At 32.4% G+C, this 18,572-nt stretch overlaps 1 protein-coding gene and 1 long non-coding RNA gene across 13 annotated transcripts in view; one reads left to right on the plus strand and one right to left on the minus strand.

Annotated features, from left to right (window-relative positions):
• The first annotated feature begins 6,989 nt into the window (after positions 1-6,989).
• LOC124423882 lies at positions 6,990-11,504 on the plus strand. Its single transcript, XR_006942181.1, has 2 exons — positions 6,990-8,433; positions 8,510-11,504. It is a non-coding gene; the product is annotated as an uncharacterized LOC124423882 (long non-coding RNA).
• LOC124423878 (histone deacetylase 4) overlaps positions 9,869-18,572 on the minus strand; it is a 58,017-nt gene continuing 49,313 nt past the window's right edge. For 10 of the 12 annotated variants that reach the window (XM_046962196.1, XM_046962193.1, XM_046962192.1 and 7 more), the window contains 9 exons: positions 18,350-18,447; positions 18,126-18,263; positions 17,684-17,969; positions 17,073-17,510; positions 16,643-16,912; positions 16,218-16,555; positions 15,528-16,082; positions 15,284-15,423; positions 9,869-14,966 (listed from right to left, as the gene is read on the minus strand). In XM_046962196.1, coding sequence (XP_046818152.1) covers positions 14,903-14,966; positions 15,284-15,423; positions 15,528-16,082; positions 16,218-16,555; positions 16,643-16,912; positions 17,073-17,510; positions 17,684-17,969; positions 18,126-18,263; positions 18,350-18,447 — 2,327 coding nt within the window. In that variant the 3' untranslated portion in view covers positions 9,869-14,902. The remainder of the gene's footprint in view (positions 14,967-15,283; positions 15,424-15,527; positions 16,083-16,217; positions 16,556-16,642; positions 16,913-17,072; positions 17,511-17,683; positions 17,970-18,125; positions 18,264-18,349; positions 18,448-18,572) is intronic. The other 2 variants (XM_046962189.1, XM_046962191.1) reach the window with 2 other exon arrangements.

An 18,572-nucleotide genomic window follows, 5' to 3' on the forward strand; every position in this document is an offset into this window, starting at 1 on the left:
TTTTATCGGACGATGACAAATCGATATTACTCACGCCATCTTGCATTTAGACCGGTTCTTCACTCGGACGATTCTCTCTCGGTTCGTTCCCTCTTAATTAATTCCCGCGCGCTCCGCTATAATCAATTTTCTGTCTTCTTCGAACTATACTAGCTATATGTATACCTCTATGTAGATATAGGTTGATACACAAATACATAGTTAACATAGTTAACATAGTGAGCTTTCCGCGTGCCGTAATATTGATAAAAAGTAAAAGAAAAAGAAAAAGGGACATAACAGGAGTAGAAGCATCTGTTGGAGTAGTTTGAATGATCGATATTTCTTCCTTATACGTTGTCTTATTCTATGTTTGCAAATTTTTATCCATGATAAATCAGAATTCTCTTCCGAGAAGAAACGTGTGTGTGTGTGTGTGTGTGTGTGTGTGCTCTCGTTTGAGAATTATCAAGTATCGAAGGTGTAATTCGTAAATCTACTAAGAAACTCGAAAGCGGTACATCGTCAAAGAATTCCACTTTATAAGTTTTCCTTTTAGCTTTTATGTGAAGATACATAGAAGCTGAGTGGAAGATCTATCTACTTGGAACATCCAGACCTTCTTGGCTTGCTTCATATGTAAATCTCGAGCCATGAGAGGGCGAAGAGCCCGTTATTAACGGAGCGAAGATGCTCGGGTTACACATATACATACATATATAGAGATTCATACATATGCTAACACATTCCCAATCTTTTTCTTTTTTTTTTTTTTCGTTTTTATCTTTCTCCTGAAACAACTTTACGGCTAGTCTTTCGTCGGCTCGAAAATATTTCGATGATCTTCTTAACAGATACGAATCGAACGAAAGATATGAATCAGAGAAGAAGAAGAAGAAGAAGAAGAAGAAGAAGAAGAAGAATGTTTTTATTATATTTAATCCTTTTTATTACTGGCGTTATAATAATATCTATTTCTTCTTAGAACTCATGAATCGTAATATCACAGGTGACATTTCATTTAATTAATTAAAACAAATTAATAAAAAAAAACAGTTGTATTTAAAAGTAGATATATACGTGTATGTTAATTTTATAGATAAGTTGATACATCGAAAGTATAAAGAAAAATCATATCGAAGTTGTAAGAAGACAAATTAGGAAAATGATTAGAGTATACTTTTAAAGTATTATGATAAATATTTAATATACAAATAAATAAATGAACAGAAGAGAGAAAGAGAAAGAGGGAGTGAGGGGCAGACCGAGAGAGAGAGAGAGAGAGAGGGGTGGGGGTGATGCAAGGTAGGCGACCTTGAATATAAACGTTCAAGGCCACCCTTTCACTCGTAAGCTTTTACATCGAGCTTCACGATCTTACATTACCTTTTATTCTCGACAATCCTGGCACGATCCTTGGAAGAATAACAGGCCTGCGTGTACGTTTTAATGATGCTAAGAATAATGGGCCCTGGGAGCCCTTCCGTAAGGGATCTTTACATCTTCTTCGTTCTCTCGTTGTGGCTAATTAACGACTGGTAAAGAACGTGGATGGGAGGATACGCAGGAAGGAGAAAAGAATGAGAGGTACGCGGGAGTAGGGGGCTGGTGGTGGTGGTATCGAAGGGGGTGGTGATGGGCGGGGGTTTGGCAAATAGATTAATAGAGTAAAAGAAAAGAAATGAAAGAAAAGCAAAAGAAAAGAAGGAAAGAAGAAGAAGAAAAAAGCTATTGGTAATTTTTCTTGTCTTTACTTGTCGTGGTCAACGGTAGTCCATTATCTATCCTCTTCTATCGTTAAGTTGCTCGCATGCTTCGAAAGTTCCGCACAATGTCCGCGGAAATAGCGGCGAGTGCTCCAGTCGTCGCCTTGTTCGGCCGTACTTCGGTACGGCAAGCGCCACGTTTCCCAGGCGCTGTTGAAAAGAAAGGAGAATGAGAGGAGAAGGAAACGAAACGAGGAGGAAAGCATGTTCCTTGATATTGCTCCGTGGAGAAAGAAATTTCTGGTTTTGTTCACCGGAAAACAATCTCACTTGTCTTAAGTTCCTTTTCTCTTATTTCGATGTTTCGCTTAGGTTTACTCGATTACGTGTTCAATTAAAATACTCCTACACGCTCGATAAATAATCAAATGAGAAACGTACTCTTATATATACTTAACGATGCATCGAATATATCATATTATTATAATATTGTATAATATATTGAAAATAATTTTTTACATTTTTCCGGAACACTTTAACATTGATATTGTAAATCTATCGTATTGATTATTTAATGAAATGAAAACGATAAAAACAAAACGATAATTACAATGTGATCGTAGTTAATGAATAATAAATGTAAATGTTTCTTAAGATTTTATTGTAGGCTGAGTTAAAATGAGAACAGAGGAAAAATTTACGATTTTTTTTTTTTAATATTCCATATGCTCGAACTTTTTCTTAATAATAGTAAGAATGAAAAAGGTTTTCTATCATCACGCGTACATATACATACACATGCATATATATATATACACACACACACACATATATATATATGTATGTAATTACAAAAACATGATCAGAAGAATGACGCCAAAGTCGATTATTGAATAATTAAATTGAACATTTTTTTGTATGGCATGCGCTTGAGCACCGCTGTCTGGTCGTGTCGTCGAGATAACAGTAGTACGTTCTGGGCGTGTACGCACAATTTCCCAAGAGACCTGGCCAAGTATGCGAATAGTATAGTCCCCTTGTTGTTATAGTTACACGATGTGAAGTCAAAATCAAATCCGCGAATTTAAGATTCGTTCGGTACCGTTCGAAATTCAAGTAATAGTATATCAATATATCAATTATATTTCGTATGAAAAATTTATTAAAAAACTTTATTAAAATTAAATGCAAACATCGATATAATGATATCTTTTATATAATGATATCACATTGACAATTGCGTTAATTAGATCACCGTTACATTGACATATTCCTTTCTATAATCCTAATTTTTCTATTGTATTTTTTACATTAAATTCGATTGATTATTTCATTTCTAATGATCGATTAAATAAACTGCACGAATGTATTACTTAAAAGGATATCTTTCAGCGCCATTTTTGTCATTTTACAATAAACGTAATATATCGTTGCGACAACATTGACGCGTTTCTTATTAAAATCCAAATTTTTCCATTCTACAAGGACTTATATAACTTATGTAATTTATTTCGATCGACGAATAAATTATTAAAAAAAAAAAAAAAAAAAAAAGAAAGAAATATCGTCTAGCGTCATTTTTTCTTTGAGAACTCATCAGGTCGGTAAGATAATTTGTAAACGTCGCATTTACCGTTTCAACGTCGTGCGTAAATATCAAAATTAGTTTCTAGTATATATTTATTTATTAAGCAAAGCACGTGCAAAGCAAGAACTACGGAATATTTTTTTCATGCGTTTTCCGCACGTACGAAAGATAATCGATTCCTCTTCGTTGTCTTCTCATTCGTGTACGGAAAATCATCAATGAAAAGTTTCTCTATTCGTGATAAATATGATCGAACCGTTATGTACATATATATATATATATATATATATATATATATATATATATATATATATATATGTATCCATATCCAAAGAAATTTTATCCCGAGCTAAAGATACTTTCTTACTTTCTACGATTTAACTTAAGTATTATATTTTTTACTAGATAAGAAGAATCTCTTCTAAGCTCGTTTTCGTTGTGCATCAACCGTGAGACTCATTAATTCATAGGATAAAGGTAACGTTAAAGGAGAAAGGGGAAGGGAGAGAGAAAGAGATAGGGAAAAAAAAGATGAGGAAGAAGAAGAAGAAGAAGAAGCTGTACAAAAAAAAAAAAAAAAAAAAAGAACTGTATAATGTTCGAAGGAGTCTCGGACTAACTGTATTTCTCATTAGCGTAACAGCAATGTAGAAATGATATCTCGTCTGGTAAATTCATAGGCGAAAATATTTCATTCGTTATAAGCAATCTAAAAACATTTATATAGATTTATATGTATATAGATTATATAGTTTTGAAAAATTTCATATTACTCGCGACCGTTAATGTTTATTATTTTTTTATCCTTTACTTTCACTATATCTAATCGTAAATGTCACTTTTCATTTGTTTTCACTTAATAATTATTATCAAAACAAATATCGAATGTATCATAGAAAAGAAATGAAATGAAATAAGAACGTAGAAACAATCAAGTTTTGGATAATTTTGAACGAATAGTTTTTGTTTTTCTTTTCTTTTCTTTTCAACAGAAAGAGACAGAAAAAGAGAGAGAGAGAGAGAGAGAGAGAGAGAGAGAGAGAGAGAGAGAGAGAGAGAGAGAGAGAAAGAGGTAGAATGCTACTAGTATTATTTGCAAGTAGTAGGAGCAATGATTTTGCACGCGTTTAGTGCTCATTAGTATGCTTGTGGTTTGTTCAACGCCACGCGGGACAAAGAAAGCGTGACAAAGTCGTAAGAGAAAGAGAGAAAGAAATGAATGCTGGACACCCGCTACGTGTCATGGGCCAGCAATTAGAATACATGTCCATGGGAAAAAGTTAGTAAAAAAAAGAATTTTTTATATATCTACTACAATATTGTTCATCCTTGTCTATTCTTTTAAAACAAACATATATTTTATATTTTACTTTGTCTTTGAAAGTTGTCTTAAATTTGGAAATAAAACTTTTCCTTTTGTCGAATTAGATTTTATATCTTATTTATTATACACGTCAGTTAAATAATCATTTATTTATCTTGGCACGATTTTAAACGGAAAAATATATGTGATAAAAAAAAAAAAATATATATATATATATATATACTAATTAATTATGTAATACAATCATTAATGTAAATTAAAAGTTATTTCGCTATAAGACGATATATTTTATGTCAGCGAATTTATTTATAATTTCTTAAAGAAAAAATATAACTTTATATTATATATTATTATATATTTATATATAAATAATATTTTAAATCGATAAAAAGAAAAAGTGTGGCAATTATTAACAAGAAATATCTGTTCGATTGATATTATCGATTAATTTACAATATGGCGTCTCTTTAAATAGGAATTTAATTTTGCAGTTAAAAAAAAAAAAAAAAAAAAAAAAAAGAAAAAAAATAAAGAAATTATTCTAAGGAAGTATCATTGACAATGGGGTGGCGTGTGACGAATATGGAATTCGTATGTCGTACATACCATCTTGATACGGCAATTTAACGAGAATTACTATATAATTCAATAAAAATTCAATAAAGACGCGGCAGATATTGTTCTTTCTTTTTCTGTCTCCTTTCTCTAGTTGCGTGCCACGTATATTTATTTCTCGCATGGAAAACTTTTAGTTCATTACACCATCATTATCGAATCGAATTATCCAAGAGTATTTATAATCACGTCTATAAAAAGGTATAATTATAATTAGCATTATTGAAAGCACGGAATCCAAGTTTGCGCTCGTTAGAGAAATAAAAAAAGGAGATAGAGAGAAGACAGTCATAAGAAAATTGCATGGTGTGTGAAAGAGAAGACGATATTTCACGGGATTCTCTTCTTCTCTCTCTCTCAAACTCTCCTCTCGTTTCTTCCCACGCAGGAAACGGTTGTAAAATTCACTGCGGCAATAAATAAAAGAAATGCCACAAAAGCGTCCAACGGGGACGTAAAGCGTGTCACTGGTTCTCTCTTTCTCTTCGTACATTTATTTATATAAGTTCCTTCGTTACTTGCACTTGCAATTAACTTTAGTAGTTTTCGTTCTCCTTCTCGCAAACGTTATCACGTAAATATCATCTCCGAAGGTATAATAGAATGAAATGAAATTTATTATGTTATAACGTGACGTAAGGGAAAGAAAGAAAGAAAGAAAGAAAGAAAGAAAAAAAAAAGGAACAAAGCAATTCTATTGTTTACAATGATACACATATTATCCAATAAGAATTCCCCAGTGAATTTAACGTAACAATTCTTTTCCTTTTGAGAATACATTTTTTATTCGTCATTTTATAGCATTCAAAGATTTCGTGGCAAGTGAATTAATCGTGACGTAAGCTTGAACTATGAAGCTTCGAATAGTACACAGTTATACGAAGGTAGTTCAACCGTTGCTTCAAAGATTATCCAGAGATTCCTGAAATCTCGTAAAACGTACGGTAGCAGGTGTTCGTTCGAAGTCAACGGATTTTCTCTCTCTCTCTCTCTCTCTTTCTCTTCTCTTTTATTCATAAGTACCATTCGTTTATTTTCTTTTTTGTTTCTTTCTCTCGGTGAACTCACGTTCGATAGGATACGTAGTAAGTACGTGTAAACGTCTCGAAAATGTCTTTGAAGAATTCTCGCAAATAAGTATTAACTCTAAGTTCTATCTTTTCAAACGGAATCGATTTCTATCCGATAGAGGTAACCGAGCTAGAGGTAAATAATTTCGTACGAATAGAGAGATAATGAACGGCATTAAAGTGCGTATACTCGTTCGAAGGATCTCTTGTAATCCGATTTGCTTCCGCGAAGCAACATCGACGCTGTGATTTACGACTTTTCGCTCGGGTAAATGCACTCTTTATAAGAACTTACATTCATACGTGAGTTACTTGGGATGAGCCAAATAAAGTGTTACGAGCTGTTATCCACCGGAACCTATTAGAAATAGTGGTTTCAAATTGATTTCTTTTTCTTTTTTTCTTCCAGGGTCTCTAGAAAGAAAATATAAGTTATAATATTTTATTCTATTCGATAGCAATGTAAAAATACAAAAATGTAAATGCAGTGCATTCCGTTAAAAAAAAAAAAAAAAAAAAAAAAAGAAAAGAAAAGAAAAACAAGTGAGATCACTGTTTTACCTTTAATTGGAAATTTATTTACGCTGATATTTCTTTTAATCCTCAAAATAATTATTCTTACATTCCGTTTGAATTGAAAAAAGGAAAAAAAGGAAAAAAAAAGAAAAAGATACGAAAAGAAATTCGTATCAAACTCGAGTGAAAATAATTTGTAATAGTTCCTTTGGGTCATCCTATGTGTAATTAATATCGATAGTATTTAGTGCGAGTTCATTCGATCGATAGGAACAACGGTAAAATTTCTAATGCTACTTTCAACGTCACTATTAATCATGGAATTTATTAGCGCATTTTTAAAAAAATATTTTCGATCTACGTATCGTATGATCTTGTCGTACATGACGAACGTATTTTTCGAATGAGTTACTTCTCATAAATGTCAAGTCGCGTTCTAATCAAGGTCGACGGCCTAATATCCGTCCAACCGACGATGACCCTCGATGAATGTTGACGTTGGAAGTCAAAAAAGGAAAACATAAGAAAAGGAAGTGCTTGCCTCTAGCTAAAAGAGAATATAGGTCAGTGGTACTGACTGTTATAATTGCGTTCACTATGTCAATCGATTGTCTGACGATTTCATTAGAGACAAAGTTGATTAATCATTTTAGGGCACGTTTCCTGTTCAAAACGAAGGTATCGATAATTCATTTAATTACAATAGAATCTGTAAACTGTTATATAAAGATATAAAACAGTAATTTGTATCTATTATTATAAAGTTTTATTGGAATAATACATAAATATAAATATACATGTTTAAGAATAATTGAAACAATAATCTAACGTTGGCAATTAAGATTTAATGCTTCGGCTATTTTTACGGAATTCAGTCTAATTAGTAGAAATTTATGAAGCAAATTCTTCTCGAAGTTATCGACCGTTCGTATTGTTCAACGAGTTCTCATTGAAGAATCGGTAGATATAGAAAATTCGGTCAGCTTTCATATGTTATAGAATGCATCGTGATTGAATATTAACCAACGTAACTCCGTTATCATTGTAAAGAATAATCATTGCTACAAATGTTAAGTTCAATGACGTCTCGTCGTGCTTGTTTAGAAATTCCATGTGGCATCTTATAAAATATAAAATCGTTGTCACGACGTTTACGATCTATATGCCCGTGAAATCTTTTAAAATAAACTCGTTATGTGATAATCGATTAAGATAAGGATTTTGTGAATGTGTATTGGGATAAATCGGTGACTAGTAAAAATATATACAAGTAAAAGAGAGAGAGAGAGAGAGAGAGAGAGAGAGAGAGAGAGAGAGAGAGACAGAAGACAGAACATGCTCACGCATCTTACGTCAACGGCAATGACTAACGGTAATAATCTCCAAGGCTGTGTAACGCCAGGGAGACCAGTCAAGTTCAAGATCCCAAGGCTCGATGATGCGAGCTGATGAAATAACGAGGAGAAAAGTTAGAGAAGAGCGAGAAGGAACAAGTACGCTGATATATCTGTAGATGTATAGGAAGAAACCGAGTGACCAAAATAAAGATGACCATTCAGAAATAGACAGAGTGAACTACTTCTGTATTCGCACTTACTTATGCCCACTATAATAAATTTATTTGCATTTGAATTGGTTTATATCATTTGTTCATACACATTGTAACAGTTTATATATCAGATCGAATAAATCTGTATCTTTCTTCTTTCAGAACGTAGGATATATTCGTAGATTGTTATAAGGCGACGTCTGTAAAATTATATTGAGATTATTTCGATGGAACTTTTTTTAAATCACATAAAATAACTGTATCAACTACAAGGAAAAAATGAAATAATATAATTCTATTTCTTCTTTTTTTTTTTTTTTTCTTTTTTTGAATATTCATAAACTTTGTAATATTATATATTGTAGAACGTATAATTATATAATTTAGTACACATTAATTATATCAATATATAAAATATAGAAAACTAAATGAATATATATATATATATTGTAAGAGAATAATATATGCATTTTTTTTTCAATTTTACCATCTCAATAAATTCAACTCCTACCATTTTAACGATTTTACGTGCCACCTCCCGATAAGTTATATTCTCCTATTGGAAAATTCAAATTATGGAGAACGTAGAAAATTTTTCCCGCAAATCTGGATTTCTATCAGGATCACACGATGCACGAAGAGGTGGCACAATCTCACGTGCCACACCTCCTGGTAAGTTATATTCTCCTATTCGAAAATTCAAATTACGAATGGCGCAGAAAATTTTTTCCCGCAAATCTGAATTTGTATCACATAATGCACAAAGAGGTGGCATGCGATATTGTGCCATTGATTTTATTTTATCATTAGAAATTTTACAATGTTATGATAAAATAAACGTTAAAATGTAAGTTGTAAATGTAAAAATTTTAGTTGATTTTTTTCAACCATTTACAAGGAATTTTGTGATAGCACATAACAAAAAGTTTAAATCCAAGAACATGTAGGTTCTGTCAACAAATAAAATAAGTTATATTATTATTTCATAAACGTACAATGTTTATATATATATATATATATATATATATATATATATATATATATATATAAATATACACCATTACCTGTTAAGTAGTAAGTGCTTCCTAATTATTTGTCATATAATCGTTTGAATTGCCTTTATTTGGAATCGTAATAAAAAATAAACTTGTCGCACATTTTAATATTATACAAAAATGTAATTTTATTCTTTATGACGACACCGAAAGAAAATATAACTATAAAGAAAATAGTTTATAAAAAAACAGTACGTTCGATTTATATGTATATATCTGATATTTTCCTTAAGTATTGGAATATGCAAAAACATTTTTTTTACATTTTTAATACTTAGAGAAATTATCGCGCGTATACATTTAAACTGAAGAATAAATATATATATATATATACTGTATACATATATATATATATATATATATATATATACTGTATATATAATTTCAGTATAAGATTTCTTAAATCACGAAGGTGCTGTAAGTTATGACCGCTTAAGTTATGATCACCTAAAGTTATATCATCATGTAACACAATGACTATACTTTTTATTTAAAATTATATTACGAAGTACATTTATATACATAAAAAATGTATAGCTATTGCATTAAACTTATGCTTTAAAGACATCATATTCGCATCCATGTAACAATATTTTCTTATAACGGTTATCTTCATGTTATATTCTGCATTTAATGTAGCGTAATATCACTTATATCTAATTTGTATCGCTCCGTTATAAATGATACAGGAATGTTATCGGTTTCTTCTCCTATCGAACAAAAACTTTCACAGAATTTTGAATGATTTATGTAATGAATAATTTATCAAATAATAGAATAAAATTGTGTCAATATAAGATCAATCAAAAGAACAGAGAAAAAGAAAAGAAAAGGAAAGAAAAGAAAAAAGAAAGAAAAAGAAAAGAAGGACACAGGACATCTTTGCATCATTAACACCGGCCATAAGTGTAGTACATATTCTGTAGGCCTACGACGAAAATTAAATTTCTCGTCGCCATTAATTTATATTGTACAAAAAGTTCGAGTTTCGCACCTGCATCGCCGCTATGATTGATTTAACAATCACAACAAGTCGGTCATTCGACTCGTTCTTAAATTATAAATAGTTAAATACACTTGTCTATATTTATATAAGATTATTTACCATAATGTTACAATAAAATCAATTCGATCATCCATACGAATGATATACACTTAAAACTGACCTTCTTACAAAAATCATTATAAGTTTTCATTGGTTAGATTGTTATATCGTAAAATGATGTACACACACATAGGCTGGGCTCGTATTGAAAATACACTGCAAATGAACTTTTCAATAATTCAACATTGCTCTTGTTCCTCTTTCATTTGTGTAATTTTCTAGGGACAACATTTAACAAACACTTGAGATTCTTGCGATAAACGATATATCCACTTTTTTTTTTTTGTTCATCGTGAGATATACAGCTATACAATGTATATATATATACATATATGTATGTATATATATATATACTTTATATATATATATATATCATATAATATATATATATATATATATATATATTCTTTTTTTTATTTCGTTTGTATGCCAAACACTTTACATATACAATATATTCTTCTAATTCGTTCTTTTTATTATATCAATAAATGTTCTTAAATTCATCTCTGCTTTCGTAAAATGCATGACACAAAAATAAATGCTTGTATCTGAAGTATATTTTTCTCTTATCCTCCTTCTGTCGTCTCTCCGCCATTTTCTCTCTCTCTCTCTCTCTCTCTCTCTCTCTCACTTCTAGCTCTTACTAACTCTCACACATTCTTCTCTCTAACATTCTCTCTAACTCTCCCGCATTCCACGGCAACGTTACACCCTTCATTAACACCATACGTTAATAAACCTTTTTACAAAATATCACAAAAATCACACCAGCCTTTGTCCGTAATAAGAAATGAAATCATCGTGAATGGTTCTTTCAACATTGACAAAATACAAAGGACAATCTAATACATATATATATATATATACATATATATATATATTTTTCTTTTCAAATATCTAACATCATTAAATTTGTAACAGATTACGGGATTGGTAATATACATCGGTGCATCCTTTGCATGCTCGAGAGAAAATAAAAAAACAAAACAAAAAAAAAAAAAAAAAAAAAAAAAAGAAAAAAAAACGAAAACTCCGTTAAACGTTCTACATTATGCCATGTGTTCAATTTGGCAGTATCTCCCATGACAATGTTTATTATATACGGCAAGAATAAAATACATGAAACGTTAAGAAACACACGCGCAACTTGTACCGTTATTATCCAATGAAATGTTACTTATTTTTTTTTTCTTTTTCTTTTTTTTCTTTTTTTTCTTTTTTAATCATATTCTCAAGAAATTCATCTATCATGCAGAACTTGCTTTACAAATATTATCTCAAAGCGAAAAATTTAATCAATCCAACGATAAGAGAGAGAGAGAGAGAGAGAGAGAGAGAGAGAGAGAGAGAGAGAGAGAGATAAAGAGAGAGAGACGTCGGACGATCAAAAATTGTTAAAAAAAAAAAAAAGAAAAAAAAAAGAAAAAAAAATTGTTTGAGCGTAATAAACCTTCTCTCGATCGTACATTGAAATATACTGATCGTGCAAAATGTAATATATTTCTGGAAAGGAGAAAAAAAACTTTTATAAAAAAATTCATCAACGAAGTTCTCGTCTATATCTTCATCATAATTATTTTCAAATATAAACACTAAGAGGATATCTCATTCCAACGAGCACGCTAAAAATGCACTTCTCCATTAATCCTCTATAATTCAAGTTTTCTTTGTTAACAAACAAAATTATTATCTAACGTGAAACTTAATAACATTATATTAAACTTAAACTAAAGAGATATTAAGTTTAACGATACGAACTTTATATTGATTGTGACTTGTGACGAAAAAAAAAAAAAAAAAAAAATCAAAATAATATTTAACAAATACAATGTTTCATCTCGAACTAACATATTAATTTATAGAGGATTATCAACTACCATTCTTAATCTCACCCGTTGTGTTACATAAATAATACAAAAATCTTTTCATGTCATTTATCATAATACAATACCGTTCACGAGGACTTCCGGCTGTGCCGTGACAGCTTTTTCTTCGTAAATAAGAATGTTTTTTAAACAGAATTAAAATCATATATGTATGTAGGTGAAAACAAAGCGCCAGTGACCAGCACAACGCACGTAGTATATCTTTGCCATATTTTAATTTTTTATTATTATTATTATTATTATTATTATTATTATTATTATTATTATTATTATTAAATTTTTTTTTCTTTTTCTCCTTTCTTCCTTTTTTTTTCTTTTTTATTTATTTTCTTTTTTTTCCTTTTCCTTTCTCTTTGTTTTTCCTTTTGGCAGAAGACGAACAATGTATCTTTATCTCTACTGTCTTTTTAATACACTTATCAAATTTTAATTTCAATGCAATCCAGCCAGCCAATGGCGTGAAAAGACTTCGCGTGCAAGATAAAAATGAGACCTATATATATATATATATATATATATATATATATATATATATCGCAACCTGAGATGAAATATATAATTAAGAATTTCAAAAGACTCGTACAACGATCAATTAAATATATTCGTTGTTCTTACCTTACTACTTTAATCCCTTTTATCGTAAAACACACACACACACACACACATATATATATATATATATATATATATATATATATATATATAAATATATATGTGTTTTGAAAAGTTGTTGATATATATAGATGGAAAAGGTGTACGTGTACGTCGAATAAAAATTTTGCAGAAAACAAAACATACATTGTTTGCTTAAATTGATAATAAAATTGAATGGATATATGGTTTACATGTTGCGTATCATCAACCGATTAAGTAATAACGAACGATTAAGATATAATAATGGCTATAATTGTGTGTTTGCATCGTGTTATGTAAATGTCATTGTACCAGCAACAGCACAGTAGAATAATTTCCATTTTAAAATGTGCCACAATAATAGGATTAATGCGATATACGTTAAACGTAAACAATGAAGTATGATCATTATATACAAAACAATATTGTTTACATCAATAATGGCAAAAGTTTTTTTGTTGTACAGAGTAGATCCAACAATAGATTAATTTTCAAACAATTTGTACAATTCATTGCATAAATGTGACAATTCTTTAAATCTGCTCGCGAAGTCTTGTATGCATTCTTTCCCGGCCACCCCTCCCAGACCACTATCTCTCTCGTTTTCACTTACTTTAAATTTTATGTACGTAGAAGATGTAGAATACGTTTTATTAATGTATATGAAAAGCAAGTACGATAAGCATAAGATTGTATTTTATATGTGTGTGTGTGTATGTGTATATATATATATATATATACACACACACACCTTATTCCTTAGTAAGCACACTCCAAAACACTGTCAACGATACATAATACAATTCTTTAATAGGAGTATAGCTTCAAATAGAATTGGAAAAGAAAAGAAAAAAAGAAAAGAAAAAAAAGAAGAAGAAGAGACAAAAGAAAATGTAAATAGTTTATTGTATCTTTCGATACACATTAAATATTAATGCACAAATTAATTAATTATCTTTACGCGTCAATTCTCCTTTATTAACTCTATATAATATTATAATGTTAATAAAAAGAATTGTGTTCGTGCCTGTTGACAGTTTTTGTTTCTCTCTTTTATCTCAAACCACGACGGTGGATCCTTCGTTGTTGATTAATAAGACACTGATAAGAAGTTCTATATGACAGACTTCCAATGTTATTAACGGAGGACCGAAAAAATCATTTTCTTCCATACTTGAGTCCTTTTCTTCGAAAAATTGTATCTATACAAGTTACAACAACTTTTTACAACGAAATTGGATCGTATACTCTGTGAGATGGACAATTAAATAAAAAGAGAGAGAAAAGAAAAATGAAACAAAGAAGAGAAAAAAAAAAAGAAAAAAAAAGAAAAGAAAAGAAAAATGTCAGAGAGAGAAAGAGAGAGAGAGAGAGAGAGAGAGAGAGAGAGAGAGAGAGACAAAAAAGAAAAAAAAAAAAAGAAGAACAAAAAGTTAGATTATCCAATTAAGAAGCGACAAATAATGGCTCTTTCGCTTCGTGATAATCTTAAACACACGAAAATAGTGTACTCGCGCGTTTATACAATTCCGTTCATTGAACGACAAAAATTTGACAAAATTTTTTCCAATGCTTTGTTGTGTCTTACAAAAAAAAAAAAAAGAAAAAAAAAAGAAAACGCCATCAAAGGTTCGTCGACGACTTACAGATAAACACGTCGACGATCTCATCACCGTAGACTTTTCATGGATTAATCTTTCCAAATGAAACATACCAAATCCATGATTTACATTTATCTTTGAAAAAAAAAAAAGAAAACGAGATTCCCTCGTTTTCATTTTTCTCCGGTTCCTCTATACCTCCGCGTTCATGACGTTTCTCAACTCATTTTCAACATGATCTCGATGATCGTTAACATCTTTTAAACGAGTACACTTCATTTTGCCTCGTCTTGCTCCATCGGTTCCTCGGAGACTTCTCGGGAATGATCCGGCGTAGTTCTATGAGAAACAAACAATCACGAGTAAAATGTTTTCGTTAATATTTAATAGTAATTAATTCGTCAACTTTAGGATACTTAAGTTAAGGAGATTTCAAATCAATTTGAAAATAATTTTTATAGGTGATAATTATTTCGTACTTTTCAATTTCTAATTGATCTATAGTATTTTATTGAAATATACGTTTAATAAATATCATATAATCCCATCACTTAGATACTTAACGATAATTAATATAACATAATATATCGTTGAATCGTAATATTAATGATAATTAAATGTGTCTACGAGATATCGAAGAAAATAATAAAACTCACGTAAGATTCGTAGGCTGTTGCATTGAAAGCGAAGCCATAGCAGATACTGTTTCTGTTTCGTCGTGTTCCTTCTGACTCGCCTCAATTGCGCTCATACCGACGGTATGAGCGAAGAGTTTAACGCATTGCCAATGAGACATCTGTATCGAGATAAAAGAAAATATTTAAGATTGAACGTTCAATAAGACAGTATAAGATTGATATGATCTACTATTAACTATAAACTATCGTTTATAAAGTTTACCTGAATGGCGATAGTCTTTTGTAATGTATCAATGGCATTTTGGCAAGGAGCCCGCGTGAGTTCATCCTCTCGTATTGGAGTTGGTTCATCACCTAGCAAAGCTCTAACGCACTCCTGTGCGGAATCGCAGATCGCTGCCAAGTCATAACCACCTTCCAAAGCTAGAACGACCTTACCACCTGCGAGAGTTAGCAACTGTTGCGTCATTCTACCGAAACACGCAGGGCTGACCTTGTAGCCACCAAGAGGTGCGGGATGACCAACGGCAGCGTCAAAACCCGCAGAAACTAGGACGATTTCAGGATCGAAAACCTTAGCGATCGGCATAACGATCGTTCTAAAGGCTGCCAAATATTCGGCGTCTCCCATTGGTGGATTTAATCCACCAGACCATGCTACGTTCACGTTGTATCCTAAACCCTCGCCTGTACCACATTCCGTTGGTCCACCCGTACCTGGGAAAAAGTTACCCTCGTCGTGTCGGTGTATGGAGAGATAAAGTACTCTAGGATCGTCGTAGAACATATGTTGTGTTCCATTTCCATGATGAACGTCCTAGAAAATTATTATCATATAAAGTTTTTTTAAAAAGCCTTTCGAGAATAATAGCTCTCCTCGAATGATATACTGAAAATAATGTCTAGCTTAGCACTAAAAATAACAGTTGAATTAATATTTCCATGTTCTTACCCAATCAAGGATCAATATCTTTCTGATGTCAAGTTTTTGTTGCAACAGACGAGCAGCGATCGCCACGGAATTGAAGAAACAAAAGCCCATCGCTTGATTGCTCTCCGCATGATGTCCCGGAGGTCTAACGACCGCAAAGCCATTCTTGATGTCACCCATTGCTGCCTTTAAAGCGAGATCAACGACGCATCCTACAGCCATTCGGGCGGCAGGTGCGGTGTTTAATTCGTTCCACGTTGTATCGGAATCAACGCCTACTCCTCCGCAAGGCAATTCAATGATCGGTAATTGTGGAAGTTTCGACATGTCTAATTTTTGACGATTCAAAGGATTCGTTCCTACGTAATGGAATACTTATAAGTTATAAAGCAGAATTTAAACGCTACTTTAAAATAAATGTAATAACACATTTTCTATAATTATACCGAATAAAAGCGTGTGTGCCTCGCTATGACACGTTTGAATTTCTTCAAGTGTAGCCTGACGAGAACGAACTCGACTGCAACGCTGAGATAATCCCGTTTCCGATAGTCTAGCCCAAACGCTCTGTAATCTACCACCGTGTTCGGGATGACCCCTTACAGTTTCACCACAAACACAGGCATGTTTTAGCATCAATTGATCGTATGCCAATCCTGTGTTAGCTCGATGAGGTGAGCCCCGAGCAAACATATCACCACCGCCACCCTGAGGTCCTTCGTGAAAGTTCAAATCAATAATTATATCTTACTTTTCCTTATGACGAAGGATATATATCTCGTGTATCCATCAATCTCGCTATTACTTTTACGAATAAAAAAAAAAAAGGGGGGGGGGGAAAGAAGACAAACGAACGGGCAAACATATCTGGCTTACCTAAATGTACCAACGGACTAGAGAGCGCTCTTGAGAGTGGTCTGGCGGATTGTGAACTCCTTCCGCCAGGATAGGCCGTCGACTCGTTCGTCTGTAAGGTGTGTCTCATCATCAGATCTCTCTGTTGTTGCAAAAACTGTTCACGGTCCCTCTGTTGTTTCGAAATTTCGCTCTCCTCCGATAAATCCTTTTTTCCCGTAAGATCTATCACTTCGGATTCCTCGCTTTCTGGCGCTTCGTCCAACTGATTGGTCTGCCCTCGAGAACTAACTCGCGTTAATACGGTCTGACGAATCTGTTGTTTCAAATAATTGTGCGCCTGTTGTTGATCATGGTGCTGTTTCTCCATCAGGTATTCCTCGTAATGCGCAGGTGGTGCCATCATACCACTTTGCAACATCGGATGACCAAGAGGTAATGGCGCGGATTGAGTTCTACCTGGATGATGAGAAATAAATTTAATACTAACGTCTAATCTAAATTGAGATAAATCGCGAATGTGCATGCTGTGCTTCGCGCCTTGATTCTCCTGGTGAGAAACTTTCGTTTCTTTTAACGGAACAGAGCACGCACGTGGAATTGTTTGTTAAGGGAAGAAAGCGAAAACATACTACCTAAAGGCCGGTGACTAGCCTTCTGCAGTCTTGTATGTGCTACTTGTGTATCCGTAATCGGCGCGGTATGATATACCGGATGTTGCCTGCTCCCTACTGACACTTGTTCCAAATTTTGCATTTGTTTGTGAATGTACGTAGGATCTCCATCGATGACCGTCAGCGATGGATAGAACGGTAATGTGCCTGGTAACATTTGACCTGTCAATGGCATACCAAGACGAGCCGTAAATGCGGCACGAACTTCAGCTTCAGAGACTGGTGCTAATTTCGATCCGCTCTGCTGAGAAAGATTATTTTATATTCTTATGTGTAATTATCGAAATAATCCGATTTGAAATAATGCCTATCTAATAACCCCAATCTAATCAAATCAAATCTGATCGATCATCAACATAAGCTGATTTTAATTATAAAACAGACAATTATTTGAACTTACAGCCGAGCTGGATGGAATTTGAGGTCTTCCCAAAGAGATATTGGGCATGGACGGTGAACTAAATAACGAAAGATCCGAGAGACTTCCCTGTTGACTACTACTCGTCAGCGGGCCACCATAACTCGTACTTTCGCTTTCCTATAAAATGACAACAACGACGTGAAACTTTCTGAAAATTATTTTAAAGTGAGAAAATAAAAACTTATCGATCGTTATAATTTTACCTCTTGTATCGCTGTATTGCTTCCTGCGGTGGGACTCGCCTGAGAATTATTAACAGTCGGCGGTGAGTTAGGCCCCGATTCTGGATTGCTACCAGCATCTGAAAACGATCGACATATGTTCTACTTTAGCAAAACAACAAGATCCTTGGTCAAATATTTAAAGAATTAAAAAAGAATTTTTTATCGACGAGGCGCTCGAATTCCATCGAAATTGCATTGCTTA

This window comes from Vespa crabro, chromosome 4 (genome assembly GCF_910589235.1).
Source record: "Vespa crabro chromosome 4, iyVesCrab1.2, whole genome shotgun sequence".
Classification (NCBI taxonomy): domain Eukaryota; kingdom Metazoa; phylum Arthropoda; class Insecta; order Hymenoptera; family Vespidae; genus Vespa; species Vespa crabro.